Here is a 14,394-nt window from a genome sequence, read left to right as displayed (position 1 = left end):
GAAAATGACTTTTGTACATTTAAAACTAAGTTTCCACCGAGAGTTCGAATCAGGTCGAAGTTGGGTCAGAGTTGGGTCAGAATAGGGTTTATTGGTGTGGTGTTTCCACCATAAAAAGTTCACCCCAACTTGACTCTGACCCGACTCTGACCCAACTCTGACCCGATTCGAACTCTCGGTGGAAACTTAGTCATCTATGTCGCGACGTACAAGATAGATTTGATCGCGTTTGGAGAAAAGAAATGAACTCGAAATTACATCGGTTTCAAAATCCCGATGGCACAGGATTCCGTGTCTATCCGTGAATACTCGACGTAATTCCCGCGCCAATCGGCAAACCTAAGTTCGTACCGAACGACGGCTGTTGATACGCGACGTTGATCGGCATCGTTCTAAAGTCGTAGGTCGAGGAGTCTCCGTGTTCCTCGCGTACCGCGTAGCTCTGCTTTGGTTGAGCGAAGCTGGAGAACCAACTTGTCGGCCCGCCGAAGCCCGTGGAACCTGGCAGACCGGCGGTTGAGAAGCCTGTCTGCAGCTGCTGCTGATGCGGCGAGATCCCGGTGGCCGCCGCAAAGTTGGGCATCGCGTCGGATAACACGCTCGGCCAGTTCTTAGTAAGCTCCTCTAGCTTCTTCTGATACTCGTCCAGGGATACGGTGTCTCGCAGCACGATGCCGTTCTTGTTACCAGCGATGGTGGCTGATGGTATACCAGCCGGCAGTATGACGGCACCTTGCGTACCAGCGGTAGACGTGGTCACTTGGGTGTACGCGGTCGAAGGAATGTCCTTAACCAATGTCTCGGTACCCTTCGCCAGTTCTTTCTCTGAAATGATGTTGCTGAGAGCCTGCTGGTTCCTCAGGCTGAGATCCTTTTCGATAGAACGAGTGGTGTAGTACTTGTTCGCGTTATTGTCGTGCAATCCGCCATTTCTGGCGTCGCTGTCCATGTCGGAGAAAAATGAGTCCGTGTGCGGACTTTCGTAATGCGAAGAAGCCGATGCCGCGTATTCCTGACCTACCGATGCCATATCGGTTGGCGGATAGTTCGGTTGACGCGTGTAAGAGCCGGCATATCTAACGGAAAAAGAAAGGAAGCGTGTTAGAGAGATCGGAAAGTTAGAATAGAGCACCGATCGAACGATAACTAGATATTAAGTGATCTTTTTAGATGTATCATATATACAGGGTGTCCCAGACTATCCGTATACCTCTTTTAAAATGAAAATAAATGACTTTTATTAAAAATCGCGAACAATTTTTAAGTAAATAGGGTACGCTATATCAAATGGTGATATTTTCAACTTTTGATACCGATCGAAAATACACCATCCGGATCGGAAGTTGAATTTTTTTAGAGGAACATGATACTTTTTATTATAGATTAAAATTATACGTGAAAAAATAAGAAACTTTTGTATCAAACGTTTTTTTAAAAATGCCTCTGTCAATCTTAAAATTAATCTTGTTATTTCATCACAGTTACTTTCAAGGTCAATTTTAAGATTGACAGAGGCACTTTTAGAAAAAACGTTTGATATAAAAGTTTCTTATTTTTTCACGTAAAATTCGAATCTGTAATAAAAGATACCATGTTCCCCTAAAAAAATTCAATTTCCAATCCGAATGATCTGGGACACCCTGTACATATAACTTTTATTATTTGTTAATTTACCTCTTAAAAGTAAAAATTTCGCTTATAAGTTTCTTTTGCACACAAATTCAGATTATTTATTTATAAATATAAATTTATTTAAAAATATAAATTATTAATTTGTTTAAAATGTACTCTCTAAAAATAAATCAGTGAAAATATCATTAATTTAAACAGTAAAATAAGATTTCACTGAAAATCGGTGAGTATTTTACTGATTTTCAGTGGAAACGCTTAATTTTTTGTTATTTTATCTTATATCTCATTGATTATGGTCAGTTAAAATAAAATTCACTGTAAAATCAGTAAATTTCACTGTAAAACCAGTAATCGCTAGTTCGTTCATTTACTGCTACTATCTCTATCTCTCTCGTATTTAATTTTAATTATAAGAATTATATAAAGTTTGCAAAGAACGACATTTAAAATTAGAAGTATTACTTCGATTTCTGATATAATCTCATAGAGAGGTTTCAGATATTAAGTCGATCTTTATAAGTCGGACAAATAAATGTCTGGCGACTTAATGAAAATTATTCGTTCGTTGTCTATTTAAAATAACAAGTTCAATATGCATGTAATATAAATAAAATTTTTAATATAATAAATATTTAGTAAATATAAAATTTTTAATTTTATATGAAATAGACAGAGAGATGAATTATAGTTTAATATTACCGACAATAACGAAATATTACTGATATTGAGAAATATTACTGATTGACAGTCAAAATTATTAATTGATTCTTTCAATAAAATATCACTGATTTACAGTGCTGTACTTATAACTGCTATAATCAGTGACTATTTACTGTTTTTCAGTAATAATAAACTGACTCACTTTTAGAGATTAAAGGATACATTCTTATAAAATTAAATGTAATAATTTTAAGGAAAAAAGATGCTTAGATATTTTGATGTTATGTTAGAAAAAAAATAAAATTAGAGAAGTTTGATGTCTAGGAATGAGAAATTAAGACAAGTCATAAAAAAGATTACCTCTCATGCCCAAATGGTGAATTACTGCCTTTGGTATTATACGGGATATATGGTTTGCCAAAAGTTACGCTATGACTGATATCTTTGCCATACGGTACATATACGTGATTCTCAGCTTCGTAGCCTTGATTAAAGTCATCGCTTTCCGAAGGATAAGGTGGTCGGAAAGGTTTTTTATTATAGTAACGATTATTGTACTGCGGCTGACGAAAATCGTTACCCCCATAAGATGATTTCTTGTAATGTGATCGCCATGGGGCTGGACTTCGTCTCGTTTTTTGAACGGGCACGACTACCACCACTTTTCTTTCTCTGAAATCAGAAGGAAAATAAATGGTTGAATCTCTCAAAGATTTTAATTATTGAGGAGATCCTAAAGTCACCTGTTTTATCGACAAAAACTCCGTAATTTTCGGAAGTGTGCCATTTTTTATTGCCTGTATAGAATTAAAAATCCTTCTCCAGAATTGAAGTATACACGTAAACGAACACGTGAAAACTCTATATAGTATGAGATTTTATATTGAGAAAGAAAATAAGTATAAAATTACATTTTTATTTATCGATTTCTTAAATCAACATGGCGTCAGAGTTGTTAACTTGTACAAATATTAGCTTCTTATAAAAGTTTTATAGCTTTTATGCATAAAACTGTAGTTTTCACGATTGTGTACTGCACCGTAGAACATTGTCAAACTATAAAAACTGAATTTAATTGCCTAATTAATAAATAGCATTTTTCCGAAAATTTCAATCTGCATGTACTTGAAATATCGGTAAAGTAGAGTAAAAAAGTAGTGGATATTCTTTATAAATAACGTGATAAACAGGGATGAGAATTAGATGAGGGTGCTGTAATCGTATAAGAGTTCGCCATTCAGTTTAGGATCCCCTTAAATATGAGAAATAAATAATTTCTCAATTTTTCCAAAATATTTTTAAACTGCGTATAAAGAATTAGATCTAATTAAGTAATATTATTATAAAAGATTTTTAAAATATGCACTACACAAGTACGCATATACTATATATAAAATATAAATGATATATAAAATGTATGTGTAAATATATGCCTGTATTACAAGAAAGTTTAAAAATAACATTTAATCTTGTTATTTTTGACATGATCCATTTTTGTGTACAATATATTATAGTTTTTCATTTTCTATTAAAATTAAAACTAATTGGAAAAATGTTGGACTATTCTCACATAAATTCTTCAACAAAGTTGTCCCTCAATAACAGCAAGAAATGATCGTACTTTCACACACTTTAAATTTTCGCAAAAAGCAGATGATCCACTTTTCTTAGTATTCGTGTTCTACTTTAAAGATCCTGTTAAGGGGAAAAAGCCGTCATAAACATCAGATAAGTGAAAGAAAAGTCTTATTTTTCAATTTTACAAGAGATTTGCACATTACATTTTTAACACTATTGATTAGTTCAATATTTTATGATCTCTTGTTATTCTTCCAATTGGAATTAATTATTAGAACTGGTCATTGTAATTAGATGTTTCGTCATCTGGTTAAAATATGTGTTTATAAATCTTTTTACTTAATATTACGAAGGAGAATTACTAAAATAATTATATATTATTAATAGAATTTACATGTGATTTTGTTTTTAAATAAGAAATTAAGAGAAATAGCATTTTTGAAAATAAATTTTTGTTTTTTTTTCTTCATGCAGGACAATCTCAAAATATAATAAGTTTATTCATAAAAACGTAACTAATCATATCTACAACCAAAAATGATGATTATAAGCTTGTTGCAAGTTTTTCCATATTTTTGAAACGCAAAATCTATTTTTTTTTTTCATTTAGAACATTTTTTTATATGAGATCTTAAATAGCCATCAACTTTCGACCGTTTTAGCAGTAATGTAACATATTCATGTAGTTTCTTAATTAAGTACAACACAGGTACTCACGCGTGAATAAGAAGAGACTCGCTGATCGCCAACAGCAGAACGCAGAGGGCCTGTGAACATTAATTATTGATTAGCGCACGTTTTAATGCTAACAAGCGTAAATGACGTGCGCGAACTGCTTATGGAGTTGACAGACTTTCACGTAGAAAAGATTAGTCGCGTGTGCAATCGCATCTACGAGAGTTACGCACGAGACACGCAATCCCGTTACGCTGCAGTTATCATTGGCGTTGGAATTATATCGCAAGAATTATATCAAAACTGCAGAAATTGCGAACATGCGCGTCGATCTTATCCCTTTTATTGCAATTTCACTGATAAGAGTGATTAAAACTCTCAATGAAAGTTCACACATGTATATCGCTAAATTAGAGTCTTGCAGCTTTTAAAAGTCGATTTATATCGAAAATTTAAATAGTTTTCTGCTTTGCATAGATCATTTATATGCAATGATTCAGAGTTTACTCTGTTCATTTCTCATTTTTTAATATATGCAAATAAAAATTATTCTAGATGTCTATAGGAATCTACTCAAAATATATTACATATATACATACAGGGTGTCCCATTTTAAGAAACGCACCTCGATAATTCTTCAACGAAGCATTTTCAACAAAAATGTTTCAAACAAAAGTTGTATGGTTTCAAGTCACGTAAAGGCCACCTTCAATTAACTATTCAAGATCAAATTAATGATACCATCTTATGTCCCCCTTGAAGCGATACAACTTTTGTCTGAAACATTTTTGCTGAAAATGCTTCGTTGAAGAATTATCGAGGTGCGTTTTTTAAAATGGGACACCCTGTATATAATATATATATATATATATATATATATATATATATATATTATACATTATATCTTTTGATTTATTTATTAAAACACATCTATCGTACTTTACTAATCTTGTAATAAATAAATATATAATTGAATAAATTTGTTAATAAAAATAATGCAAAAATAATATAAAACAGAATTAATAACAATATATTTTGAGTATTAATTTTTAAGGGCACACGTTCTTGTTTGCATATTCAAAAATAAGGAATAGAAAAATATAATTATGAATTATTGCATATAAATAATGATTATCTGTTAAAAGCAGACAATTTATTTGAAAACAACAAAATATATAATAATATACATTATGAATGCATAATATATATTAAGTTTTATATGTGATTTTGTTTGTTAAGTAAGAAATCGAGAGAAAAAGAGAGAGAGAGAGAGAGAGAGAGAGAGAGAGAGAGAGAGAGAGAAAGAGAGACAGGACTTCTCAAAATAAATTTTTGTTTTTTTCTTCTATATATTTGATAGTCACAAAACGTAATAATTCATATATAAATTTATATTTAATATTTACCTATAAATTTAATATTTATTCATTAATTTATTCATAAATTAATCTTTCTCTTTTTCTGTAGAATATTAATTAATTATTTAATATAAATTATTACACAAAAATGAATTCTTTTTTTCTCACAATAATATACATATTTATATTTCCTCTGAATGGATACATGGCCGACAAATTATTATTTATTAATTATCAAATAAATTAAATAATAATTATTACTAATTATTAATCTTATAAATACACAAAATAGACAAATAATTAAATAAGTAAATAAATAAATAAATACATAAATATATATATATATATATATATATATTATACATATATATATGTATACATCATTTCCATAGATTATTCATAGACATCATATATTCCTCCTATAAGTTTCAACATGTAATCTAATTTGAAAAAATTTTCCTTTTGATTGTTGATCAATATCTTTTATCAGCCTAAATTATAAAAAAGAAATTTAATGCCGAGAAAAACGATTTTGATAAGCAAAGTTCGAAAGACTCACCGAGTACCGCATACTGCCAGCCCTTGGATTGATCTCGCGTCAACTTCGATACGATATTGCGCTTCTATCCGCTTCGCGGTCGCGGATGAAGACACGGATGGCGAAGAAGCCCTCGCACCTGTCTTAACCGAATCAAGGAGTCCAGGTCCGAGATTGACGTGCCTCGTCACCGCGAACGTTCCAGGTGATATTGCGGCTACCCGCGCTACGCCTCTTCTCTTTTATACAAGATAAAAAGAGCATAGACGCGTGCTCGCCTCCCACCGTGGAAATGCACCAGGCTCCGGCGATCGCGTTAGATGGAAATGGAAAACGGGCGGCCGCACAGTCTCCTCTCTGCTAAATACAGTTAGCCGGACCGATCGTGTTGCGGATTTTTGTCTACGGAGAAATCGACGCTTTCTTCGTCGTGAGACGGACAAGGGCGTACTCGCGATTCGCCGTTCGAGATCGCCGGATCTAGCGATGATGAGCCGAGAGGCCGATTGAACAGGTGTATCTCGCGACATTATCATCGAATATCTCTCTCTCTCTTTCTTTTTCTATCGAAATGAAAACAAAACGATCGTTAGAAAGATGTTGATATGATATATACTGGACGGATGAGTCTATCAAAGTCTTCAATGAAAGTTAGCCGGCAGCTATCGACAGAAAGTATAAAGATAGCTTTCTTCTATATATTAATTAATCACTATACAATTGGAAATGAAAAATGGCCTAGAACAAACGAGACATGTATGCGAAATAAAGGGATGATATATTAATTATAATTAATAATAATTAATTTAATATAATAATAATTAAATAATAATAATAATTTAATATAATAATAATTAATTAAATAATTATAATTATAATTAATAATAATTAATAATAATTAATAATTAATATATATTAATTATAATTAATAAATTACGCTAGACATGCATTACATTACGTGTTATAATAAAATCGCGTGTATGAAAAGATATTACAAGTTTAACGTTGTACAATAAGATGATATAAAATAATTGATAGGATTTGTGGTCTGGATTAATGGAATCTCGGGTCAAATTAAATTGTTCTTAGTCATCAATAGTCATTTTGCGCAGACGCACGAGGATGTATTGATGCATCTATAAGCCGCACCCAACATTTACTTTCCAAAATGCGACTAACAAAAGTGCAAATGGCAATCCGATTGCACGGAAAGTGTTCTACATTTCCTACACATATCTGCGACATGAGCATCAATCTGCTTGATTTCATATATGATTCCTTTGTTCATACAGTCTTTCTTATATTAAAACAGAACGAATCTCTGTGTAATAAAATTATAATATTTAATTATAATATTTATTATAATATTTGGTGTAATAGAGAATTATAATATGTATGAATTTTAATAAATTCATTGTACATGTATATATGTATACGAGGAAAAATATTATATATATATATATATATATATATATATATATATATAGGGTGTGTCATTTTACATAAACCATAAAATATAATAAAACAACATGATAATTTTAATAACGAGCAATAAGAGCCCACAACCGCGGATGGCAATGCGTGAATTATTTCGAACATTAATTGTTCACGAAAATTTTAAGGCATATGCACATATGCCAAGTTATAGATTCTCTTGGTTTGAGCCTTCTATAACACCCCCTTTTACCCCCCTGGAGAGATGTAGACAGGAAAAATATCGGGGCGAAGTCGCTGAATCGGGAATCGAACCCGAGTCTTTCGCTTGCCGGACGACTGCTCTTACCACTGAGCTATTCAGCCCCACACCGACATTTCTCCTGTACGTTTTTATTAATCGGTGGAAATAATGAGAACACGATAATTAGCTCCACGTGTAGTTCTAAATGAATTGGTAAATTATTCGGCTCTATATATTTAAACAACATGATAATTTTAATAACGAGCAATAAGAGCCCACAACCGCGGATGGCAATGCGTGAATTATTTCGAACATTAATTGTTCACGAAAATTTTTTGAACAAATTTTGTGAAAAAATTTTCGTGAACAATTAATGTTCGAAATAATTCACGCATTGCCATCCGCGGTTGTGGGCTCTTATTGCTCGTTATTAAAATTATCATGTTGTTTAAATATATAGAGCCGAATAATTTACCAATTCATATAAAATATAATATCTTGTAAAATATTCATTTTTCGATTATCTTACCTTCATACTTTTACGTACAAAATAATGAAAGGAATCAATTGGTGTAAAGAAAACATACAGTTGTTTTTAAGAAAAAATGTGGAATTGTTAATTGCAAATTCCATATTTTTTCTTAAAAACAACTGTATGTTTTCTTTACACCAATTGATTCCTTTCATTATTTTGTATATAAAAGTATGAAGGTAAGACAATCGAAAAATGAATGGTTTACTAGATATTTTATGATTTATGTAAAATTAAGAAATTATTTCAAGCCTTATAACTCAAAAAGTACTTAATAAAAAGGTACTTAATTATAGTGTTTTGGAAAGCTCTCGAGATAAGCTACAAGAATATGCAATGAAAAATAGGGGGTTCCATTTAAGAAATTGAAAATAACCTTTATGTGACCCTCAAATGACTATCCAAGGTCAAATTTTTGCCACCCATCTTCTGTCCCCCTCGAAGTCAAGCAACTTTTATTTGAAACATTTTGTTGTACATTCAAATATAAAAAAGTTATTGGAGTGGATCACTTAAAATGGCCCACCCTGTATATATATATATATATATATGTTATATGAGCAATTTAAATATGCCTTTCTTCTAATTACTCACGATATAAAGCAAAGAACGACTGTCGTCCGCGCGATTTATTAACTGCAAGTTGTGAACGCAATCGAAAGTAAAATTAATTTGCGACCACAAACTATCTTAACACAAACTATCTCTTTACAAACTATCCTCTGCTTCGAAGAAAGATAAAATTACAGATGTACACAGTAAAAAAATAAAATGTTAATTATAACATTTTTCACATGTCTCAGAAAGTCTACTCTAAATTTTAAGTTAAAATAATTCATTCGTCGTATGTTACTTGTTGACAAATTAAAAACGTTAAATAATTGACAATACTTTACATTTATTTTTGTTATTGTAACTTTAAGTAATGTAAAAGTAACATACAAATTAATTAAAAATTATATGAAAAAATAGTTACAGAAACTCGTAAAAAATGTTGATAAGACATATTAACATATAATAGTAATTATTTTAACTTAAACTATTTGTAATAGAAACATTTGATTTTAGTAAATTTGATTATCTTGTACATCAAAGTTCCAGATTATTTGAAGATTTACTTTAACTTGGAATGTTAAACTGACTTTGAGACATGTTGATTGTTTAAAAAATGATTATGTTAAAGATACTTAAAATAATATTCCATTTCTAAGAGACATATACAAAGTGTTAAGTTATGAAATTGACATAAATGTAACACATGAAAAACTTTATAAAAATAACATATAAGTTGTATGTTAATTTTACATTGAAGTATTTATCAAAATGTGATAACGCAAGAAAATTTTAATATATGGGCACACAATTTACTGTGGATAATGAATTTTTGCTGTGTAAAATGATGAATTTCTCTTTCGATTACAATGATTCTCGTAATTCTATCACAATATTCTTTCTTCTTTTATTTGTTTGACGAAAAATTTAATTAAAAATTTCACTGAGAGGGATATTTCGTGCGTTTTCATATTACTGCCGTTACGGTCCACATATACAAGTTCTTTCTCGACGCGCCGCCGACGATGGCGTCAATTAGTTCATTCACGCGATGTACTTTCTTTCGAATTCAAGGTCGAATTTCTAACCTTATGCCTTTTTCAATGAGGATTAGAGAGTGATTTGTTCCTTAATAGCGTACTTTAGTCTTAATTATGACATGAGAATCTTAAGAACAATAACAATAATATGACATGAGAATCTTAAGAATAATAACAATAAAATTTAATAAGAATAAATTTTTTGTTTCAAAAATAAATTTTTGAAATAAAATAAAAAATATTATCACAATTTTTCCCCAATACAGAGATATCCATATTTTACCCAAAAACTAAAAAAAAAGATACGTGGTAGAATCAGAGTTACTCAAATTAAACTTGTAATAAATTTGTTGAAGAAAAGGAGGAAAGAAATGTGGAAGATGTAAAAATAAAGTATTGCGGAAATTTTTTGTTCAAAAAAGGATCTTATCTTTCCCATAATAACAATAAAATTTAATAAGAATAAACTTATGTTTCAAAAATAAATTTTTGAAATAAAATAAAAAATATTAACACAATTTTTCTCCAATACAGAGATATCCATATTTTACCCAAAAACTAAAAAAAAAGATACGTGGTAGAATCAGAGTTACTCAAATTAAACTTGTAATAAATTTGTTGAAGAAAAGGAGGAAAGAAATGCGGAAGATGTAAAAATAAAGTATTGCGGAAATTTTTTTGTTCAAAAAAGGATCTTATCTTTCCCTAGGAAAATTAGCTATACAACGCAAACTAATAATTTTAAAATAATGCATGGTGGGAATTTTTGCGTAATAGATACAACATTGTCGAGAAAGATAAATTACAATTAAGTGCAACTTCTCGTGACTACAATTCTTCATATACAATATACAGTTCCACGAGTCAGTGCGCTCACACACACACAGATTTGAAAATTAATAACGTAGCTCGCAATTTTTTTATCCGCTCTTAGTCACGCTTTCGACTAAACGATTTGGTAATTACCTAAAGACTTGCATTTTTCATACTTAGAAAACGTTGTATTCTCTTCAAATATGAGTGCAATATTTGTTTTGACTTTTTTGTCGATATAGAACATTTCAGTTTTTAGCCTATATGTAATTTTTCTTTTTTATATATGTAATCTTTGATAAATTAATGAATTGATAAAGAATTTATATAATCTTTGATATTACAATCTTTTATACATATAAATAATTTTTCTATCATATTTTAATGAATTCTTTTTTTTCTCTTTGAACAAAAATATAAATTTTGGAAATTTTGGAGAAAGAAAGTATATAAGTCTTTTTTATATAAAAATCATAGAGATAATGATTAATAGCAAAATGTTGGATATTTAACAATTATCTAAATTTTATGATTTCTATACTTTAAATAGACTTATAGAAGAAAGAAATACTGTATAATCGCTGAATCGCTTTTGAATAGACGATTAAAATTGTTTTTCATATAAATGGTGAAATAAAATCGCGCATGCCGGAAAAAATTTCACTGCGGAACAAGAAAATTATAATATCTTCCGTCTTCAGATACTTTTAATCAGAAAATTACAGCAAAGAACGATCGATAAATTGCTCTATTATGAGATCATATAAAATGCTTTATGAAGAGAGAGAGTATATGATCCAAAACGTCGTATACTTTAGACTTTTATATTTTCTCCTTAATATAATGTTTCAATTACCTCGCATTGGGACTTTATTAAACAAATATCATGTACTCTATTGATTCATATATAAAATAAAATATATACTCTTCCGTGTAGAAATATAAAAAGACTGTCCAGCGACTTTCACGACAATGTAAATATATTCTCAGAGTGGCTGGGACATAAAAACTAGCTTTAGAATTAAGCATCAATTCTTTTACAATAAATTATCACAATTAATAGCTTTCTATGATGCTTGTAACTAGCATTACAAGATTGCTATTAACTACATAATAATATATGTATAATCGCTACATATATTTTTATTATTTGACGAAAATAATTATTTCCTGATAAAACGATTATAAGGCGTCTAATGTGAAACTTCATTGACACATCGTTCGCAAAAATCGATAGATATGCACTTTCTCAAGTGCTACTTCACATTATTCCTTACTTTAAATGCGAACAACCTATATAATATTGCTTGCATATGTTTATCTGATGTTTGAAAGTGTGTGAAAGTCATATAAATATCCAGAAAAATAAAAATATCAAATAGGCACTTATATCTTTAGCATAAAATATGCATATAAAATAAGATTTGGATTTTTCATATGTATATAGAAAATTTTAAATTAGATCTATAAACTCTTCTCTACAAATTAGATCTATATTTTTATAGATATGATTAGATCTGTATTTTTATAGATATAATTAGATTTTATAGATATATATGCAGTTCTCTCTCTTTTTTTATCCTCTCTCTCTCTCTCTCTCTCTCTCTCTCTCTCTCTCTCTCTCTCTCTCCCTCTCTCTCTTTCTCTCTTTCTCTCTTTCTCTTTGTACGACCTTATTAATTTTTCAAATTTTTGTTTCACTTTTTTTGCTAATTTAACTATAATTGACACAAACGATTAAAATGTCATTTTCAAACACCTTGTATCATTGCTTTATAATATTAATTATGATAATTATAATGAATAATTATGATTTCGTGCAAAGAATAATTACTTCTGAAACACATTCAGTATTTTCCCTATTAAAAGAAACTATCTTTGACATTTTTTAAACATGTTTTGTAAATACAATCCCAGCAAAAAGTAGCTAAAAGTCAATATTGACGAATATATTCACTTTTGGTGTATTTTGAGTAAGAAATTGTGTGGAATATTACAATTTGATCTTTTGTTAGCTACAGTGCAGAGATGTATTTTTAATATTTATTGCGTTTTTACTGAAATATTCCGATTTTGTTAATCGAAATGATTAACTTTTGGCAGAGAATTTCGCCTTGTGATAGATACATGACTAACTTCATTGTATTATATTTAATATCTTTTTAACCAGTTAGTACTTGTATAATATTATTTGATCAAATATTTCCTCTGTATCTAAACGTTTGCAAATTTTAAACAAATTCTGAATATTATTTCCATGTGTTTTTGTCATTTGAATCGACGTGGTTATACGTTTCCCTTAAGAACACATGTTAATTCGGTGCAAATTAAAATCCTTATAACTTGTGAACGCTTTAGTGAATCGATTTAAATATTGTACTGAATCGATAAAAATTGTACTGAAGATTCTAAACATATGTAAGGATATTCTGTACAATTTTCATTAAATTCTCAATATTTTGAAAATAGGTACAAAACATTCTTAAGTTAAAATAACTCATTCGTCGTATGTTATTTATTGACAAACTAAAAGTGTTAAATAATTGACACAATACTTCACATTTATTTTTGTTATTGTGACTTTAAGTGTAATGTAAAAATAACATACAAATCCTTCTCTAAGAAAGGCATGTTATTGACATTGTTGCTATATACAGGGTGGGGCACTAACTATTAGCACCTTAAATATCTTCAAATCTATGAGGCCCAGAGGAAGATTTGTATAACCAAAATTGCACGGTACGAAGGGGGCTATCATATGACGATAATAATTTTTGTCCAGGTGGAGGCGCTTCGGAGATACCAAGGTCATCTTCATTTTTTTAAATGGGTCCGATATGTTTTTTTTCCATAATATGATAGAGGAACTCGAAACAAGTTTAGAACTCACGACACAAGATCATTGGACAAGATTTAAAGTAAAGAAAAATCGATAGAAATACATTTTTATTATTAAATGACATTTACGTTTACAAAAGATGTTCGAACGGATACATCGTGCATGATTGACTGACTTTTATTTACATATTATTTTAATCTTATTTCAACCCATTTTTATGTCTAGTTTATCCTGAGAACTTTTTCAGATGTCTTTTAGCAGTGAAAATAGTATTCACGTATTATCACTACAATGTAAACAAACACTCTTTGAAGGACATCGTAACGACAAGATTAGTTCTTAGATCAAGTTAGATTCTTGCTTGCACTGAATTTTGTTGACATTCACCATAAATTAAAATCATGTCAACTTGTTCTTCAAATGGATACATCTTGCACGATTGAACGATTTGTCGATACTAATCTTGTCGTTACGATGTCCTTCAAAGAGTGTTTGTTTA

General features: G+C 30.0%; 1 protein-coding gene across 1 annotated transcript; it reads right to left on the bottom strand.

Annotated features, from left to right (window-relative positions):
- Window positions 1-295: 295 nt before the first annotated feature.
- Window positions 296-6,474, bottom strand: LOC112639449. The gene is made up of 4 exons (XM_025413346.1): window positions 6,463-6,474; window positions 4,588-4,637; window positions 2,653-2,958; window positions 296-1,076 (listed from the first exon to the last, which is right to left on the bottom strand). Exons 1-4 carry the CDS (start codon window positions 6,472-6,474, stop codon window positions 296-298), a joined length of 1,149 nt encoding a protein of 382 aa, XP_025269131.1.
- Between the last annotated feature and the right edge of the window lie 7,920 nt (window positions 6,475-14,394).

This window comes from Camponotus floridanus, unplaced genomic scaffold (genome assembly GCF_003227725.1).
Source record: "Camponotus floridanus strain SB8 unplaced genomic scaffold, Cflo_v7.5 scaffold65, whole genome shotgun sequence".
NCBI lineage: Eukaryota > Metazoa > Arthropoda > Insecta > Hymenoptera > Formicidae > Camponotus > Camponotus floridanus.
The sequence above is the reverse complement of the archived record's forward strand: the minus strand, read 5'-3'. Positions and strand labels throughout refer to the sequence as shown.